Source organism: Aptenodytes patagonicus, chromosome 2, assembly GCF_965638725.1.
Source record: "Aptenodytes patagonicus chromosome 2, bAptPat1.pri.cur, whole genome shotgun sequence".
In the NCBI taxonomy this organism is placed as follows: domain Eukaryota; kingdom Metazoa; phylum Chordata; class Aves; order Sphenisciformes; family Spheniscidae; genus Aptenodytes; species Aptenodytes patagonicus.
The window spans coordinates 8,285,116-8,301,688 of NC_134950.1; the positions used below are offsets into that span (position 1 = coordinate 8,285,116).

The window sequence follows — 16,573 nt, forward strand, 5'->3', positions numbered from 1 at the left end:
ACCAACTTTCCATTAATCTGCAGGACAGGTTAATAAATAATTTTATTGTAGTTGAAAACTTACTATTTTCCCTCAGCATAATTATTCCATATTTTCTTTTCCTTTTCAAGATAAAACTTGCTTCAATCCTCTCTTCAACTTTGAGGATATGCAGGAAATTACCCAACACTTTGCAGTCTGCCATGTGGATGCACCCGGTCAGCAGGATGGAGCACCGTCTTTCCAAGCTGGGTGAGTTGTCAGGGAAACAGCCCGTGCTTTCAGAGTTATCCTCTTTCTGGAAAAAGAGTCTTGATCTGCAGTTTAATTAAAAAGCACTTGCAGCAAACACAGTAGTTGGCTTTTGAACTTAAATCCTGATGCTCTATTTCTAAGGTACTGGAGCTCTGGGAGCTCTGTTGCGTTGTGCCAGTTCACAGTAGACTTTGGGGCTGTAATTTTGTGTTTTATCTCTGATAACTAGGCTGCTTGTAAAGCAGTTCCTTGACAGATGTCTACATCTGTCAGTTTAAATATCGAGTTACGTTGTTTTGTAATGACATCCTGAATACAAATACAAAACTAATTTGTTACTATAAACAAGATAGGCATTAGCCATTATATAATGTCCTTCCTAAATCCATGTTTTTTATGAAATGGCAGCATGGTAGATATTGATAAGTAGACTTGATAACCAACCCGGAAAATCCAAGTTGTTGGACATTAACAAAGTGAGGTACCCCCCCAGAATATCACAGGTAGCTGTATACTTCTGACTGTGTATCACGAATGGTGCTGTAACTCTTGGAAACCTTGTGTGCCATGACCACAAATGAGACAGATTTGCCTTAAGATGCCCCTTGGGTGAGAATCAGCTTTGTTGAGGAAGGGAGCAGCCAACATGCCAAGGGGAGGGTACAAGGCAAGGAACAGTTGTTCAGTAAAAACTAGGTATTAAGGAGCTTACATGTACCCTTATTGCATGAGCCAGTCTATTTCCCTTCTTAATATTTAAGCTGGTCTGATGCTGAGGAGGTCATGATGGGCCAAGTTCTCAGCTAGTGTTAACTGCAATGGCCCAGTTGACTACCAGAGCAGCCTACAAAGCTATTTCAGTCACCCCCACTTTGTATTTGTTTGAATCATGAGCTTTTAAGTGTCTTAACCCTCATGTCCTGAACAAGCATTAACATTTCTGAGTTGTCAGCTGCATAGGGCAGCAATCATGATCTATGCTAGTAAAGACCACTGCTTAATAACATCATGATGACAGCACAAGAAGCTGAATTATCTCTCCCAGCCCTCCAGCTGGGAGGCCAGCATGCTCAAGTTAAAAGTCACAGCTGTTGTGGTGACACTAGCTTTTGTCATGACAAGGTTTAGTTTCCTAACAAGAAAATCTAAGAAAATAACTTAAAGTACTTTTGCACTGTTTGTTTTTTTGTTTGGTTTTATTTTGGAGACTAAACTAGAGAATCATTAGGTGTAGTCCTGATGGGAAGCAGAGATTTGGATACATCCTAGGCAGATGTTCTCCAGCTACTTTGGGTGGATTTTTTTCCATGTGCTGCTCGGTTGAGATTTTGCTCAGAATTGCCTTCCCTCAAAATTTTGTATCTGCTCTGCAGAAGACCAGGGGCATTAACTGACAGCTGTCTTTATTGAACTTCTCAGCAGCTTTGTAGCCCTTCCTATGCCTTTTTCTCCATCAATATTAATAGAAAGTTATTCTTATTTATCCTATGGTAATTTGTGTGTCCCTGAAAACATGCATGCAAATTATTTGCCAAAGATCTAGATCTCATTGCTGTAGTCTGTGATTCTGCAACACAGGGAAACTTTTTTGTGGTAGACTAGAAGAACAAATGTGGTGAATGTGGCTGGAAACTCACCTCTCAAGTTCAAACTTTTTCATAAGCTTTAAGTGTTAACTTTTCTTGGAAGAGATTCATTATGGTCTGTTTTGCTCTCTGCCAGACCAGACATCTATCATCCTGTAACTCACATAAAGTACCATCTAGATTATGCTCATATTTCTGCTAAATTACTTACTTGTGCTTGCTCCTGATTTAAATTCAGGTCATACTGTCAATGATCTCGTAATGAGCACATTTGGTATTAAATCTACAGTGACTGCTGTGTCTCTAAACATCCCAGCCTACTCTACTAAAAGTGGTGTAGTAACTCCACAAACATATTTGTTGTAGGTACGTGTATCCCTCCATGGATCAGCTGGCCGAAATGCTTCCCGGAATCCTGAAACAGTTTGGGTGAGTGCAGAATTACTTACTTATTTTCCTCATTCTTCTCTCTATGTGGCACATCGAAAGAGCAGGGCAGAGCAGATATTCGCCTGTGCTGCCGCTGAAGCTTTGGTCTGGCTACCTGGCATTTTGTTTGCTAGAATTACAGCTGTGGTTGTTTTTAAATTCCTCTGTTATAGATGAATCACTTCTGCCTTTGTTTCTGAAAGAGCTTATTTTTTGGCCTTCTTTGAAATGTCTGTTTATTTTTAAACGGGAAGCAACTTTGAGTGAAATCCCATGTGCCTAATTTAGGGGCTTCCTCTAGTATTTTCTATGCATTGCCCTCACAGGGGCAGGGCACAGACAATCTGTTCTTCCCACTGTAACAACCCACGTTTTCCTGTGTGGTTAGCAGAAAAAAAACGTGGTCCCATCTGAAGATGCTTACTGTTTTGTTTCTGTGGCTTGAGTGTCTCAGGGGGTCAGTCCAACCTCCTTAAGCCTTTTCTACTACCAAGTGCCGATGCCAGATTGCCGGTGTTGAAGGACCTGGTGGCAGTGTTCCTCTGTTGTCTATCTGCAACAGGTTTAGGTGTGTGTCCTCCCTTAAAGCTTAGCTTTAGCAGGAGCTGTAGCTGAGAAAGGCACCTTCTCTGCAGAGTTGGTGCTCCTGGTACACAATGAAGATTGCAGGTAGGCACCTCCAAGGGGTTTGCAAACCAAGCAGAGAAAGCCTGGCATTCAGGTTTAGGCAGCCTTGAAGAGCAGACAGGCTGGACTGCTGGCGGGGGATTTAGTCTCAGACCAGCACCCAATTTAGACATTGTTCAGCTGTTGTAACCAGCTCTTGCAATACCTTGGACCAGTTTACCTCACTACCTTCTTAAGAGATGTGTTTTTTGAAATGCCTGATATAAGGCACAGTGTTGCCAATTCTGCTCTTGCACTGAAAAAAATGCTAACGTAATGTCAGTGCCTTGAAAATCAATTAAGCTGGAGTGTACTTACAAAGCCTCGATTTAATATTGCTAATGAGAATGAAATCTATCCTCAGGTATTTTCCTAAAAGCATTGTATAACCTGTTTTTCTGAGTGGTTTTGTCTAGTCTTCCCTTCCACGTATTTTCTAAGACCTTGAAGGTGATGCTTTAAAACCCGTTTCAGTTAACGCAAATATTTGGTTTGTCTCTGCCCTGTTTGGTTATGAAGTTTAAACTTAATCACCCCCATGGCTGGATAGCATGAGAGGCTTGCCTGCCAGCCCCCTGTTAGAGAGGGATCAGCGTCCCAGTTGGATAGCTGTATTGTGGAGGGCAGGGGGAGCCTGGGGAGGGGGGAGCTTTGTATTTCAGGTTTCAGGACTGTGTCTTATAAGTTTTTCTGGCAGAGAGTAACCATTTCCTTCCAGGAGCAGAACAATGCTATGGTTGCTCAATATATTTACTTAAAGATAAGTGAGAATTGCTGCTGCCCTGCAAATGCATGAGGACCAGCGTCCCGCAAATCTGCCGATAACAATCCAGCTGCTACGTCGAGCTCCTTACTGGGGCCGGTGGCGTTGCTGAGGGTCCACGGTTTACCCGAGCTGCAACCCACCCTTCTGTAGATACACGCTGGCGTGAATGAAAGAGGAAGGCTGCTGATGCAGGTTTGTTTATTTTCAGTGCTGTCTGACTCATTTGTCTCTTCCGTTTAATTGCTGTGCAGGCTGAAGACCGTTATAGGAATGGGAACTGGAGCCGGTGCCTACATCTTAACCAGATTTGCTGTAAGTTTCGTGGAGCTTCCCTAAAGCCTTTAACCCGATTTCCCTGACGTGTTGTCATCCCCGTAGCATGTACAGAGAATTCCTGCTCTGCCGTGCCCATTTAAGTAAGCAGTTAGGCTTTTAAGTGAAATACCACAATCTGCGGGATAGCTAATCCAGAAGACCTAGATTTTCCATTTTAAGGCCTGGGCTCTACCCAGTTAGTTTGCAGAAGGTTTTTTTAATGGGAGTTCTCTATTTAAACTGAGGGTGGAGAAGAAGTTAAATCTTAATGTTCTCCAGCTGCTCAGTTGAATTGCTTTAATGAAAATTTTTTTTCCATACATACGCTTGTTTTGTGCAAGATAAAACTAGACCTACCGCCTTCCTCCCCAGGAGATTATTTGCTAATTTAAATTTTATGCTGACTGTCAAGTTGCAAAGGATATGCAATGAATCTTAAATCTTTTCTTTTGCAGTTAAACCACACAGAGATGGTGGAGGGATTAGTTCTCATTAATGTAAACCCTTGTGCTGAAGGTTGGATGGACTGGGCAGCAACTAAGGTAAACATTTTTAAGTTAGAAAAATAAATCATACTGTGAGCCTGTCAAGCATGAGGAGCTGGGCAAGCTTGTGTGTCAAGGCATGGCTGCAGACACAAAATATCCCAGGCTAATTCCTTTGGGGTTTATTTTTCCATTTGCAAACATACCTCCTGTAGGTCTAGTGATAAAAGTAAGTACTTCTAGGAAACAGATACCCATGGTATAATGGAGCTACTGGGTATGGACAATTCTTAAGAGCTAGTGACTGCTGGGGAAAACCTAGTTTAACCTGGACACAGGGTAGTTTTGGAAACAGCTTTCTTTCAAGTAAACTTAAAGTGTAGTGTAACATTCAGTTCTTGTCCATGGCTTTGTTTACCAGCACAGTCCAAAATGTGAACTAGAGCACAGAAAAATGTTCAGAACAACATCTTTCAGGTTTCAATCATCTAGCTGAGTCTTAAATGCCAAAAAGACTCAGAAAAGGGCATTAGCTACGGTAACTGTGGACAGATTGTTCATACAACCAGACTTTTAAGTGAAAATGTTCACATACAAAGAAGCTCCTGTTAACCGTATTCTTTTGTAGTTGTAAGAAAGGTTGCAATGTGGGAAAACAGGCGCTGAGAACTGGTATCAAAAATCTTCCTGGAACCAGTATATATAACGTGTCGTATATATTACATGTCACTCAGATTTAATCTGTTAAAGCATTTTTCAGGGTAAACTGATGGAAGGCACTTTGTATCATTCAGGGTCATGTCTAAGTGAATGGCAGTTGTTATAAACACTCTGAGAAGTACAAAAATTAGTGCGTCATCTTTTAACCACACATAGAGTCAACCCACTGTAAGTGTCTAGGGTGATATTAAATGTAATGACAACCTTATAATACTGGGAGAAACTTTCCTGAGCTGGGATGTAACATTCTTTTGAGGCTTAGTTACTCATTTTTTAAAAATAATTTTGCATACCAGTTTATTTTGGTAAGTTTGATCTGGAAGTATATTTAGTAACTCCTCTACATTGAGATGTACCAGTTGACCTATTTTGATTATCTCACCCAATGTCTCACTGTAATTAAATTCTTCCATATCTGTGCCTCTGCCTTCCACCTCTCTTAAGTATTGCTGACCTTGAGTGCAGCAGGTGCCCTGTATCCTTCTGTCCTTCCAAAGCAAGAGCACATACTCTGGGACGTGAGCTTTAGGTACCAGCTCCAACGTATTGTCAGTGTGGGTTGTTAGTGAGGAGGTTGGGCAGTGAGGTTAAATGACACCCAACTGGCTGGTTTGCTTGGTGTTCTTGCAGGGAGTGATTCCATATATACCTATGCCACTAGTAGTGTGTTCCCTGTATAACTGCATTAGTAAAGATATCTTATGAGAATGACTCAAATGTAAACAACCCCTAATGGTGTTTTAGTTGGATTGAGGGGGAAAAAATATCAATCCAAGATATTGTACAGATAAGGACAGCAGAGAAACATCAATTGGTCTACTTATGGGTAATTGAAAGGTTTCAATTGTTCAAGGATTGTTTTAATATCAGATACTTAGATAATCTTGCTGTTCAGATTTCAGGTTGGACAAATGCTTTACCAGACTTGGTCATTTCACATCTTTTTGGAAAGGTAAGGATGTTGGAAAGATTCCTCTGATGTATTCAGTCATCTGTATTTACCTCCTGGGGCTGGGAGGAGGGGAGAAGCCTTCATTTAAACAACAAAGTACAAAGTTAAACTGTGAGATAGGATTCATACTTGTTCCCAGTATTTTGGAGGTGTATGCTGCCATGGGGCGTGCTGTGTCCTGATGACTCAAGTGTGTCTGAGTCATGACTACTCTAGTAGGAGCAGCTCCCTGTGTAGACAGCCAACATTTAAACATGAGTATGTGTCGTATGTGCTCATGTTCTGAGCAGAATTACCCCACAGGTTTTTTTTATACCATAATATACTTGTAACTCTGGGAAAGCTGGTTATTAGTACTAACGGTGCTCTTCAGTGCAAGCCTACTTTAATGGAAAGTGCTATACTGTTTTCTGAGGCTACTTTGCTGTGTTTGAAACTGTTAGTAACTGCAATGGAAAACTCCATTCCAGCAGGACAAGGAATGGAACTAATCTATAAAGACTTTAGAACCAAACTGTTTGAAAACGTTAGTGATTGAAGTCCTTGAAGCTTAGTTATTTACCATTGTGAAATTAAGTTCCACATTACATATGTTTGTAAGCTTTCAACATCTGCTTTACCCTGGAAACATTTATTGAGCTTCTTATCCTGAATCTTTTTTTGTTTTAAAACCTCACACTTGTCTGACTGTAACCGTCTGCACTGCAACTACATGTTTTGCAATTGTAAGATCTTGACATTACAACATACTGAAGTTTTTAAAGTGAAAAATGTTGTACTGCAATCGGAGGCTAATGTTAATTCTGGGTGACACCACTGGGTGCTAGAAGTTGTCCCTTCCCTAAAGGTGCACTCCTGTTGTGTAGATATGAGTCTGATACATGACTGCTGTGCCATGTCTTCAGATCCTTTCAGAAAATAGCCCCTATTCTGAACGATTCTGTCTCCACTGTAGGAAGAGATTCACAGCAACCACGACCTGATCCATACTTACCGTCAGCATATTATTAATGATATGAATCAAACCAACCTTCATCTCTTTGTCAACTCTTACAACAGGTAAATACATTTACCTGATTTCTAACTGGAAACTGTTTTAAGAGGCTGTCCAGCTCTTAGAGCCAGTATTACTTGTGTGGTGGAGTTACTTGTATTCCCCCAGTATGAAGTTCTGCCTGACAGTGCCTTTAGGGATCTCAGGTGGTTTGCTTATGGGAGAAGGACCTTGTGCATTTGTGAGGAGATAGATGGTACACTGGGACTGAACTGAGACATTGAGACTTCAGGCTAAAGTGGTTTTCCATCAGTTGTGGAGGCTACAACATGTATCAGATTAAATTAACATACGTGAGTGTCTGTGCTTTCTCTAAACTAGAAGAGTATGGAAGTATCTGTAAAATTTCAGTGTATCAAGAGCCTTTGTCCTCTCCATTTTTTTTTTTAGTCGGCGAGACCTAGAGATTGAGCGCCCTGTTCCTGGTATAAATGTTGTCACCCTTCAGTAAGTATTTTTATTTCCTACCAGTTCACCTGTGCATGATGTGAGCTAAGAGGTGTGATCAATGGGTGCATTGCATATGCATTGCAGAGCTGTAGCTGAACGTGCTTATGTGCTAGCAAAGGATCTTGTAACTTTGTCTAGGAGATAAAACGTTACTGCAAGTCAGGGACCGCCATTAGGAAAACTTCCCCTCTTCAAACTTCAGAGTCATATTAGCTGAAATGGAAAGTTAAGTAGTTCCTGTCACTGTGTGTCTGCAAACTTAGGCTTACAGAGTCAGTACTTGGAAAGTAGATATACTTAGCTTCACCTGGAAATATGTCCTAGTTAATGGAAACTATAGCTCTGAATGCACTTAAGCTGTGCCTATGCATCCAAGAAAACATAAACAAAACCAAGTAAAAAAAAAAAAAACACCAACAAACGTTCAGGAAGATGGAGCAGGTATGAGAATGACTATCTGCCAGATCTTCTGCTAATAGCTTTTCAGTTATAATGCAGCTTGTGCAACGGAACAGTTGTCAAGTCCTCTGCTCAGCTGCTGATGTTTACACACAGGAGACTTTGAGACTCTGCTTCTCTGCCAATCTGGTTGAAATTGGATGGACAGATCCAAAAGTTGGAGCTCAGGGGGGTAGGGGGTGGGGGTGGGGCTTCGATGCTGATGCCCACATTCAATTTCTTTTAAAAGAAGGAATAAGAGCACTGGGAAGGGCTGATTTCTACAAGGTGGGGAAAAGGACAGGTTCTCAGGCAAGATATCAGAGCGTGTCAGTAGATCTGCAGCTAATACAGTGGATTTGGTGTGTATTTAAGGTGTCTGGAATACAAAAGAAATCATTTTCACACACTTAACTGTCTCATCCTTCCAGTGACACAGAATGCAGCTTAGGGCAAGTCCAGGCCGGATCACAGAGATAATACCTCTTTTGTGTGCTTCCTTGCAGATGCCCTGTCCTCCTGGTGGTTGGCGACAGTTCCCCGGCGGTGGATGCTGTGGTGTGTATATCGAGCCGTCTTTGCCACCATGCTAACGGGCAGGCGAGCCAAGAAGCTGCGCGAGGCCGGCAGAGCTCACGCCCGCACAGCAACCTCGCTTGCTATTGATCCAGCCCAGCTGGCTCTCCTCTTTCAGACCGCGGGAGAGCTGCCATTAATTCCTCGCTGTTTGTCCCCTCTGTCTGTGCACCATTATTTAATAGCTACTGCGTTAGGAACAATCGCCACAGCAGTTCCAGTGAACCGCAAATATTTTCCTTTAGAGAGGAATCTGCCGCTGGTATTTTAACTTGTTCTGTGGTGTTGGAGCTCTGCCTTGGGTCACTATGGAAGCAAAGAGCTTCTTTTTGACCACTATAACTCGCCCCAGATGACTGGATGACTTTAAGTGTTGTGCCTTAACGGGCATGCCCAGTCTGCTGGCCTGTGGCCATATGGCTGCTCGCTACTTGGGACGCTACCAGATGACCCCCCCATCACAAGATAAACAACAGTTGTTGCCACTGGAGTCCCAGAAACAGATAAAAAAAATCTCAAATTCCCAACTAATGGGTTGGTTTGTACATGGAAAAGAATACAGTCAGAAATGTGAACTGACCTACTTGGGTTTCAAGATGTATATATGTATAAATAGAGTCTTTGCACAGAAGCCTAAGATACCCAATTTAGTCTGTATTAAGCCAGAAAACAAGATATTTAATCTGTTTTCATCCAGCAGTTCATAATTAAAATCTTGTGTATAATGCCTTATGCTGCTGTTCTTTAATATAGGTTGAATGCAACTCAAAGCTGGACCCAACAAGGACCACACTTCTGAAGGTAATAACAAGAGCTGTTTTTTTTAAAATAAGCATTTCCCTCATTTACGATCAGCTGGATTAACTAAAAAAGCAGAACCACTCCCATATGCTGCAGTACAGGTAACACGGTGAGAATCCAGTTCGGATGTGGAAGGGCAGTTCCTTCAGGGTAAGAGTATTTTAGTGGGGTAAACCAGACTAGGGGCTTCTTGTCAAAGTTAACAACAGGGAATTCCTCAGCTCCTCCATTTTAAAACACTAGGGGTGAGACTTGAAATGCTCAGTATTTCACATACCCATAATGAATTTGACTAGAGCTGGCAAAGTTGATCTTGAGGTATTTGGAAAGGTTTAAAAAAGGCATCAGCAGAGTGGAAGTGCAAACCAACTCGTTCCGTTCTTGTGCTTGCCTGTCCCTCAACAGTAGCGTCAGATGAATAGACAGCTGATCTATCAGCCACAGTTTTGTCATCCTGCCTTTTATGTGGACACAGTCCAGGACATCTTACTGTCAGAAATGACTCTGTTTTCCAAAAACTTGGTAAAATGCACTTCCAAACAGCAAAGCATCGTGCAAAGGCTTTGGCTGATACTTGGCATTCAGAGTATGGATGCAATCTTCAGCTCGTTACTGATGAAGTAAAATGCAATGAGTGTAATAGCATGCAAACGGTGAAACAAATTTGGTCATGCTGCTGCTGGGAACTTTTACTGTATCTCTCTTTATTGAATTGGTCAGTGAAAATTATAATAAACAATGACTTTTTTCAATGCTTTTTCTGCCTAACATTGAGGAGTTACACTGCTGACCTACCACGTGGACATGGCAGACTCGCCCCAAGAAAAAATCTGAAACTATCTCAGATCCTCTATCAGTGGCCAGCCTTTGCTCAGTCCAGGGATACGGCTGATGCCAGATCCTGCTACAGGCCTGTTTTGCTGCTAACTAATCCTAGATAGGATTTAGGGTTTCCTGTAATTCACAACTCAACTGTTTTCAGCTTGTGGTGTTCCTTGGAACAGGACTGTTTTTGTTGGGTTTGCTTTGAGGGGTGGAGTGGCAGGAAAAATGAAGTGCTCCAAAAATACTGCATGCACTCAGGATAGCTTTTCTAATTCAGCTTTCCCTGCTTCCCTTGGCAAGTCAGGCTGATGCTTGCCATCTGCAATCTCAGCAAATCATTTTTCCCTCTCACCGCTGAGGTTTAGGTGTTTGTTCTCTCTCCCGTTTGTCATTCAGGTCAATACTGAGTCACCTTATTGTAATTCAGAGCTGAACTTGTAACCAGGACTAATAGGCTAGTTTCTAAGAAACTGGTAATCACTGCCTAGCAAAAACCATTTATTTGTAGCTCCAGCTGATGCTTTGTCTGAGGGTCAAGACACTTTGGGGTTTTCTGGGGTGCAGTTGTAGCTTTTATAAACATTTACCTGCTTGCTTTGATGCCTTCATCTATATGTATGTTACTCACACAACAAAAATAAATCTTTTTCTGCCAGATAGCTAAAAAGGTCATTTTAATATATCCTGAGCATAAATGAGTTCCTCTGGCATTACACTAACTGGCTGTTCTCATCCCCGTTTCAGATGGCTGACTGCGGTGGGCTCCCTCAAGTTTCCCAGGTAGGATTTGGCTGATGGAAATCCTACTAATCCTGTTCTGCAGCGTGTCAGACTGCAACAAATGGGTGTTTTCCTGTAGGGTACTTGCTGTTCCCAAATGTCAGCCAAAAGGATGGTTATGATTTCACGAATAATGATGTCAGACGGTCATCTGAGCTTTCTTTTTTTCTTTAAAGACCAATGAAGTGCAACATTAAGATTGGGAGGGGATATTATTTCCACTAATTAAGTCTTAACCAAGTAAAGGTCTGAGGTGGGAATGTGGAAGTATTATTTTATGCCTATCTACTAAGCTAACATGGATTAAGGCTTGAGCACTAGTGCTTTAAAAACATGCTCGTATTTGGACTATTTATAGTATAGATCAGGAAAGTGGGAGGCAGGAAATAACAATGCTGTGTTCTTGCATACACTGACCCGGCTTGACTGAGAATGAACTGGAGTTTCTGAAATACATTTAGGCATAAATTCCAAGGCTGCTAGTAAAACCAGGCTGGGAAAGTTAAAATGTACCTGTGCTCTAGTGTTGCTTCACTAAAACAGCTGACCTGTAAATCAGCTTTAGGATGTGATGTTTTCTAAACAGATTTCTAAGCAATATAACGTGGTGGTCTTGAACTTAAGGAGAAAACTGAATTTGTAATTACCTGCAGCTGAGAAGTCCCTGTACAGGCAGTGTGTACTTTTACAGTGGGAGGGGGGGAAAAGGCTTTTTAAAGCCACAAAGGAGTATGTGCGTTGCTCCTCTCTGATAGAGTCCATTCCCTGAACTGATTCAGATAAAATTACAACAAAAATATAGGCAATATTTACAAGGTCAATAATTGAGGTTGAGGCTTATTTGGCCACTGTGTCAGCAGCAGAGAAAAATAGTGAGTGCCTCATGGCAAGAATGTCGGTCATACGCAGTTGTGCTTGTGTATTCCTGCTGAGCTTTTTTGCCCTATAAACATAACTGTCAGCTCTGACTAGCTGAATTTGTTCTCTGCTGATTCGGAATTGCTGAATTACCGATGCTGTATGAACTGCCTTGTGTATTTTGTGAGGCCAGTTGTTCTACTTTGGCTCATCTGCCTCAGTAGCTGCGCGAGCAAAGTTTGGGCCAGGCTTAGACCACTTGTAGTCACTTCTCCAGAAATCTTATTCTCAAACGCACGTGTCCATTTGGTAAAATAACGGGGCAGGGGAACAGACCAGGGAGGGGAATGGTGGAGTTTTCTCATGTAAGTGAAAATTTCAGACATTCAGTAGAACCCAGAGAATAGTTAAGATGTCCCTATTCAGATAGGGCATCTATGGTATCTCTAACATTGTCATGTAACTAACTTGCTGAGCACTGCATACAATAATACTCTTTCTTTTGCAGCCTGCCAAGCTTGCAGAAGCTTTCAAATACTTTGTTCAGGGAATGGGATACAGTAAGTATCGGTTTTATGGAATGGTTCACCTGGCTACCAAAGTTCGTTGGGCATCTAAGCATTCAGAGTCTTATGATCCCAGATGTGTGATCTTTTCCCTGTTGGATATGCATTTGCAAGGGGAAAAAAAACACCTGCGGTGTCTGGGCGAAGGGTTTTCAGACCAAATTATGTTACTGAATAGTAGAGGGCTTTGTAGACAGCTTATACCTACAAACCTTGATATTTTTAAGGTGGATATTTGTAATAGTGTCCCCTCGTTGCATCACAGGAGATGATTCATATGCTGCACACAACATTTAAAACCTTGTTAGTTCAGAGACTGCTTTAACTTGTAGCTGTTCATCCTTCATGTATGTGCTTCTGACAACTGCTATTGTATAGATGCATTGCTAGCCTGGGCTGCCAGCAAAGGTTAAACATCTGAAAGTAACGGCGGATCTGATGAGTCTCCTTAGTTTTCCTCTGGCTTGTTGCAGCCACAGCAACATGCCATAAAGCTCTGTCTTGAATCCCTCAGCCATGGCCACCGATTTTTGCCTTAGTAATTTGGGCTCCTTAACTGTATGCCTGGAGCAGTGGTACTACTTCTGCACAGGAAGCTACTGTGAAAAGTCTAGATTCAACCCTGAAGGCTTCTTCAAGGGTGGTTAGAGCTGGAGAGGAAGGCAAGGGCTTCTTTCCAAGCCCACGAAGCAAGGCATTAACGAAAGACTCTTTTTCCAGTCCCCTCTGCTAGCATGACCAGGTTGATGAGGTCCCGCACCGCTTCTGGCTCTAGCGTAACCTCTTTGGAAGGACAGAGGAGCCGGTCTCACACCGGGGAAGGCACGAGGAGCCGGTCTCACACCGGGGAGGGAACGAGGAGCAGATCCCACACGGGGGATGGTGCCAGGAACCGCTCCCACACAGACACACGCATTGAGCTGACGCCGAACTCGGCAAGCAACGCTGAACAATCAAGCCCCAAGTCCATGGAAGTGTCCTGTTAGGTTGCTGTGGGAGGTTTAAGCTAGTCACAGTGTGAAAAAGTAATGGATGCCCCCTGTGTATCACAAAAACATAACTGGTATTAATCTCAAGCTATTCTGTAGGATGAACTCTGTTCACCAGGGTCTGACAGGGACCAAAGAAAAGAAGCATCTCGTTTGCTCTATCGTTATTCTTGTAACTCAGACAGTTGCTGCTATTGTGCCCTCCTTCAATGGATGCCAAATTCTAAAGGATACTTGCCAAAAGCTGATGTGGTTATAAACACTTCAGAGTCAAACTAGACTTGCTTAATATCCTCCTTTAAAATCAAAGCTGTTACATGCCCCTTTCTCTCTTATTCTCTTGAAGTAAACTGGCACAATTTGAGACAAGTTTCAAAGAGGGGGAGAAAAAAATCACTATTGTGGATGGCTTTTGAAGAAGGAAACGAAACAAATGTGTTATGGCCTCATGTTGAAGCTGGAGTTGAATTCTTTGTATATAGCTTGACTTCAAATGATAAAGAAGTTAATGTATCGTGCATTTATAGGCCTTCTAATTCATTAGTATTCAAGCCTGTTTTCCTATGTACAATAATATACTACTAAAATAGGTGATTTTAATGTGACTTTGAGACAAACTAAAACTTTAAGCTTTTTTTATTTCGCTTTTTTGAGATTTAGTTCCAGTCTTCCTTTCCTTCTCCCTTCCTAGACCCTAAAACCTGCATAGCCGAATGAGGACAGGATTTAAATTTAATAAGCAAGGTAGCATTTCCTCTTTGGGATCTTGGGCCAAAAGGTTTACCATACTGCAAAAGTTGGTGTAGTTGTAACAAGTAGGGTAGCCATACATGCCAGCAAAGCAGAAACAGCTTGATTTTTCCTTCAGACAGCTTCTTATCTTTGCAGCTCAAGTTTTTGTGTCCAGCACAATTGTGATAAATTCAGAATTCTGTAAGCGAAGCCAGATCCAGCTGTTCTTTGTCAGGAGAGATGAATAACTGTGGGATGGCATGTAATTAGATACTGTACGTTCAACTGCCACTAATTACTGGATTTGAAACTCTGAGATCTCACTGGTGCTGAGAAGTGTATTCCACAAAGTGGTGGAGCGGCAACACTATCTGTGAAATACAGTGTTTAATGACTGCATAAATGTAATGATCTGCTGGTTCTGCATCTTTACGTAGCCTCCTGATACCTTGGGTTACTTTCTTTGATGCTAGTGGCTTGATACCTTTCCGCCAGTCAGATTTTCACAGTTGGGCGTTCTTAAGTTCGTCCTTCCATAGGTAGTGGGACAGGATTTCCTGAGCTCCAGTGCATACCTGCTGCATTGCAGTCCTCACACAAACAAGAAAACTCAAATGCCGAGCAGTTAAATAGCAAATGTTAATACTTTGGGATTGCTTGTTCAGAAGAACACCATCTAGGTTACTTTATATTGACTAACTTCAGCTCTTGTGTAGAATATCCGTAACAGTTTGTGGGAAGAAAAGACAATTTCCAGAAAGAATAAAGCTATTGTGTAAAGTCTATCAAGAAAAGTTTCTTAATGAAGTATTTGTATTTATTTCAAAATGAATAAATTTGTAACTTTGCAATGTCTGGTGTCTTAATGTTTTACCAGGAGTACAATAGTCTTTCTCAGTGGGAATATATTCTTGTCACCCCTTTGTATCGATGAAACCTTTTTTCTTTTGCTCATATCTCTGCCCTTCCCTACTTATGTGCTCAGAGCTTTTTTCTTCCACTCCAGCCCACTGTTTATACTAAGAAAACACAACACACTCAGTATTAGGTGTGACTGGCTATTCCAAGTACTAAAGGATAATTTTGCTCTAACAAATGCATAACAAAATTGAGGGCTTGGTATGGAGTACTGTTTATTTGCAGTTCGAAGTTTTCTTTTTTCCCTAGATACAATACTGTCTAGTGCATAGGTCTGTGGTCTGTGCACTGACTTCCTCACTGGAGTTGGCGCCATGCTCGTTGCATCCTTTCTGTTCCCAATCTGATCTGTAAATCCGTTGATGTGTGACATGTTCCTCACCAATCTCTGGAGGTATTTGCGCCTCTTGACTGAAATTGCAGATGCCACTTTGAGTTTCCAAAAGCTATTCTTCTTGGACCTCTTGCAAGAATCTAACTTCAGAAAAGGAGAGAAAAGATTAACCCTTCACAAATAAGTTTTAAAAGGACTCCCCAAATACCAGAGGGAGAGGAATCTAAAGGTGCAGGAAAGAATCAAAACATTGTTTTATTTCCATCCTTAAAGCAGAAGTACAGTTGTCCTTTTTCATCTTAAGCTTCTATTTATCTCAGTGGTTACCTGTTAAAAGACTGGGGCTTTTTGTAACTTGAGCAGTATCTGCCCTTCACAGGGAAGCGGGTTTGGAGGCTCCCTTCCATGTGTACAGGGGGGCTGGGAGCACTGGTGCTGTTCAGCGTGGGGGTGCTTAGGAAACAACAGAGCCCGGTCACCAAAATGGCTCTGCTGTGCTTTCTGCATTGGGACCTTAGTGAGGATGTGGTCCTCTTACCTAGTGACTGATTTAACATACTGGGGTTTTCAGGGACAGGTGGGTTTGTGGCTTTGCTAGAACTATTTTGGGCTTCTCCTTCCTCCTGCATGTCAAAAAATCCTGATAGGAAGAGGCAAAAGCAAATATTTGGCATGTCTGAGCCGAGGCTCTGCTAGGTGTGATGATTCAGCAGTCATGATTGGACTGATACCAGCAAAGGGCTTGATTTGGTTAACCACAGCCTGTGCCAGTGAAAACGGGAGGAACCTGTGCCAACTCATCTTACAAAAGAAGGGCAAAGTTACGTTCTTCACTGAGCTTTTCTGGGAGTGGCTAATCATTCCTTCCACAAGGACATCATGGTGTGCCTGTCAAGCCTAGGCAGTTTATTTTTGTTTAACGGGGAGGAATGCATCCAAGCGTTCTTGCAGCACAAAGGGATCTGCGAGCACTTCTGAGCAGCGAGGAGTTGCTAGGACCACTATAAATGTCAGCTTTGCAACAAAAACTATTCATTTGGCAAGGAACAGTGTGTACCTGTACAAAAAAGCTGGAGGACAGTACAGAGGAGTGGTGTCT

The 16,573-nt window shown here is 42.1% G+C and overlaps 1 protein-coding gene across 1 annotated transcript in view; it reads left to right on the top strand.

Annotated features, from left to right (window-relative positions):
• Window positions 1–15,073, top strand: part of NDRG1 (N-myc downstream regulated 1) — a 40,219-nt gene extending 25,146 nt beyond the window's left edge. Inside the window, exons 5-16 of the mRNA XM_076329060.1 lie at window positions 111–231; window positions 2,187–2,249; window positions 3,933–3,993; window positions 4,452–4,538; window positions 6,097–6,153; window positions 7,109–7,212; window positions 7,598–7,654; window positions 8,602–8,653; window positions 9,425–9,472; window positions 11,042–11,077; window positions 12,444–12,495; window positions 13,222–15,073. Coding sequence (XP_076185175.1) covers window positions 111–231; window positions 2,187–2,249; window positions 3,933–3,993; window positions 4,452–4,538; window positions 6,097–6,153; window positions 7,109–7,212; window positions 7,598–7,654; window positions 8,602–8,653; window positions 9,425–9,472; window positions 11,042–11,077; window positions 12,444–12,495; window positions 13,222–13,487 — 1,004 coding nt within the window. The 3' untranslated portion in view covers window positions 13,488–15,073. The remainder of the gene's footprint in view (window positions 1–110; window positions 232–2,186; window positions 2,250–3,932; window positions 3,994–4,451; window positions 4,539–6,096; window positions 6,154–7,108; window positions 7,213–7,597; window positions 7,655–8,601; window positions 8,654–9,424; window positions 9,473–11,041; window positions 11,078–12,443; window positions 12,496–13,221) is intronic.
• Window positions 15,074–16,573: the final 1,500 nt, after the last annotated feature.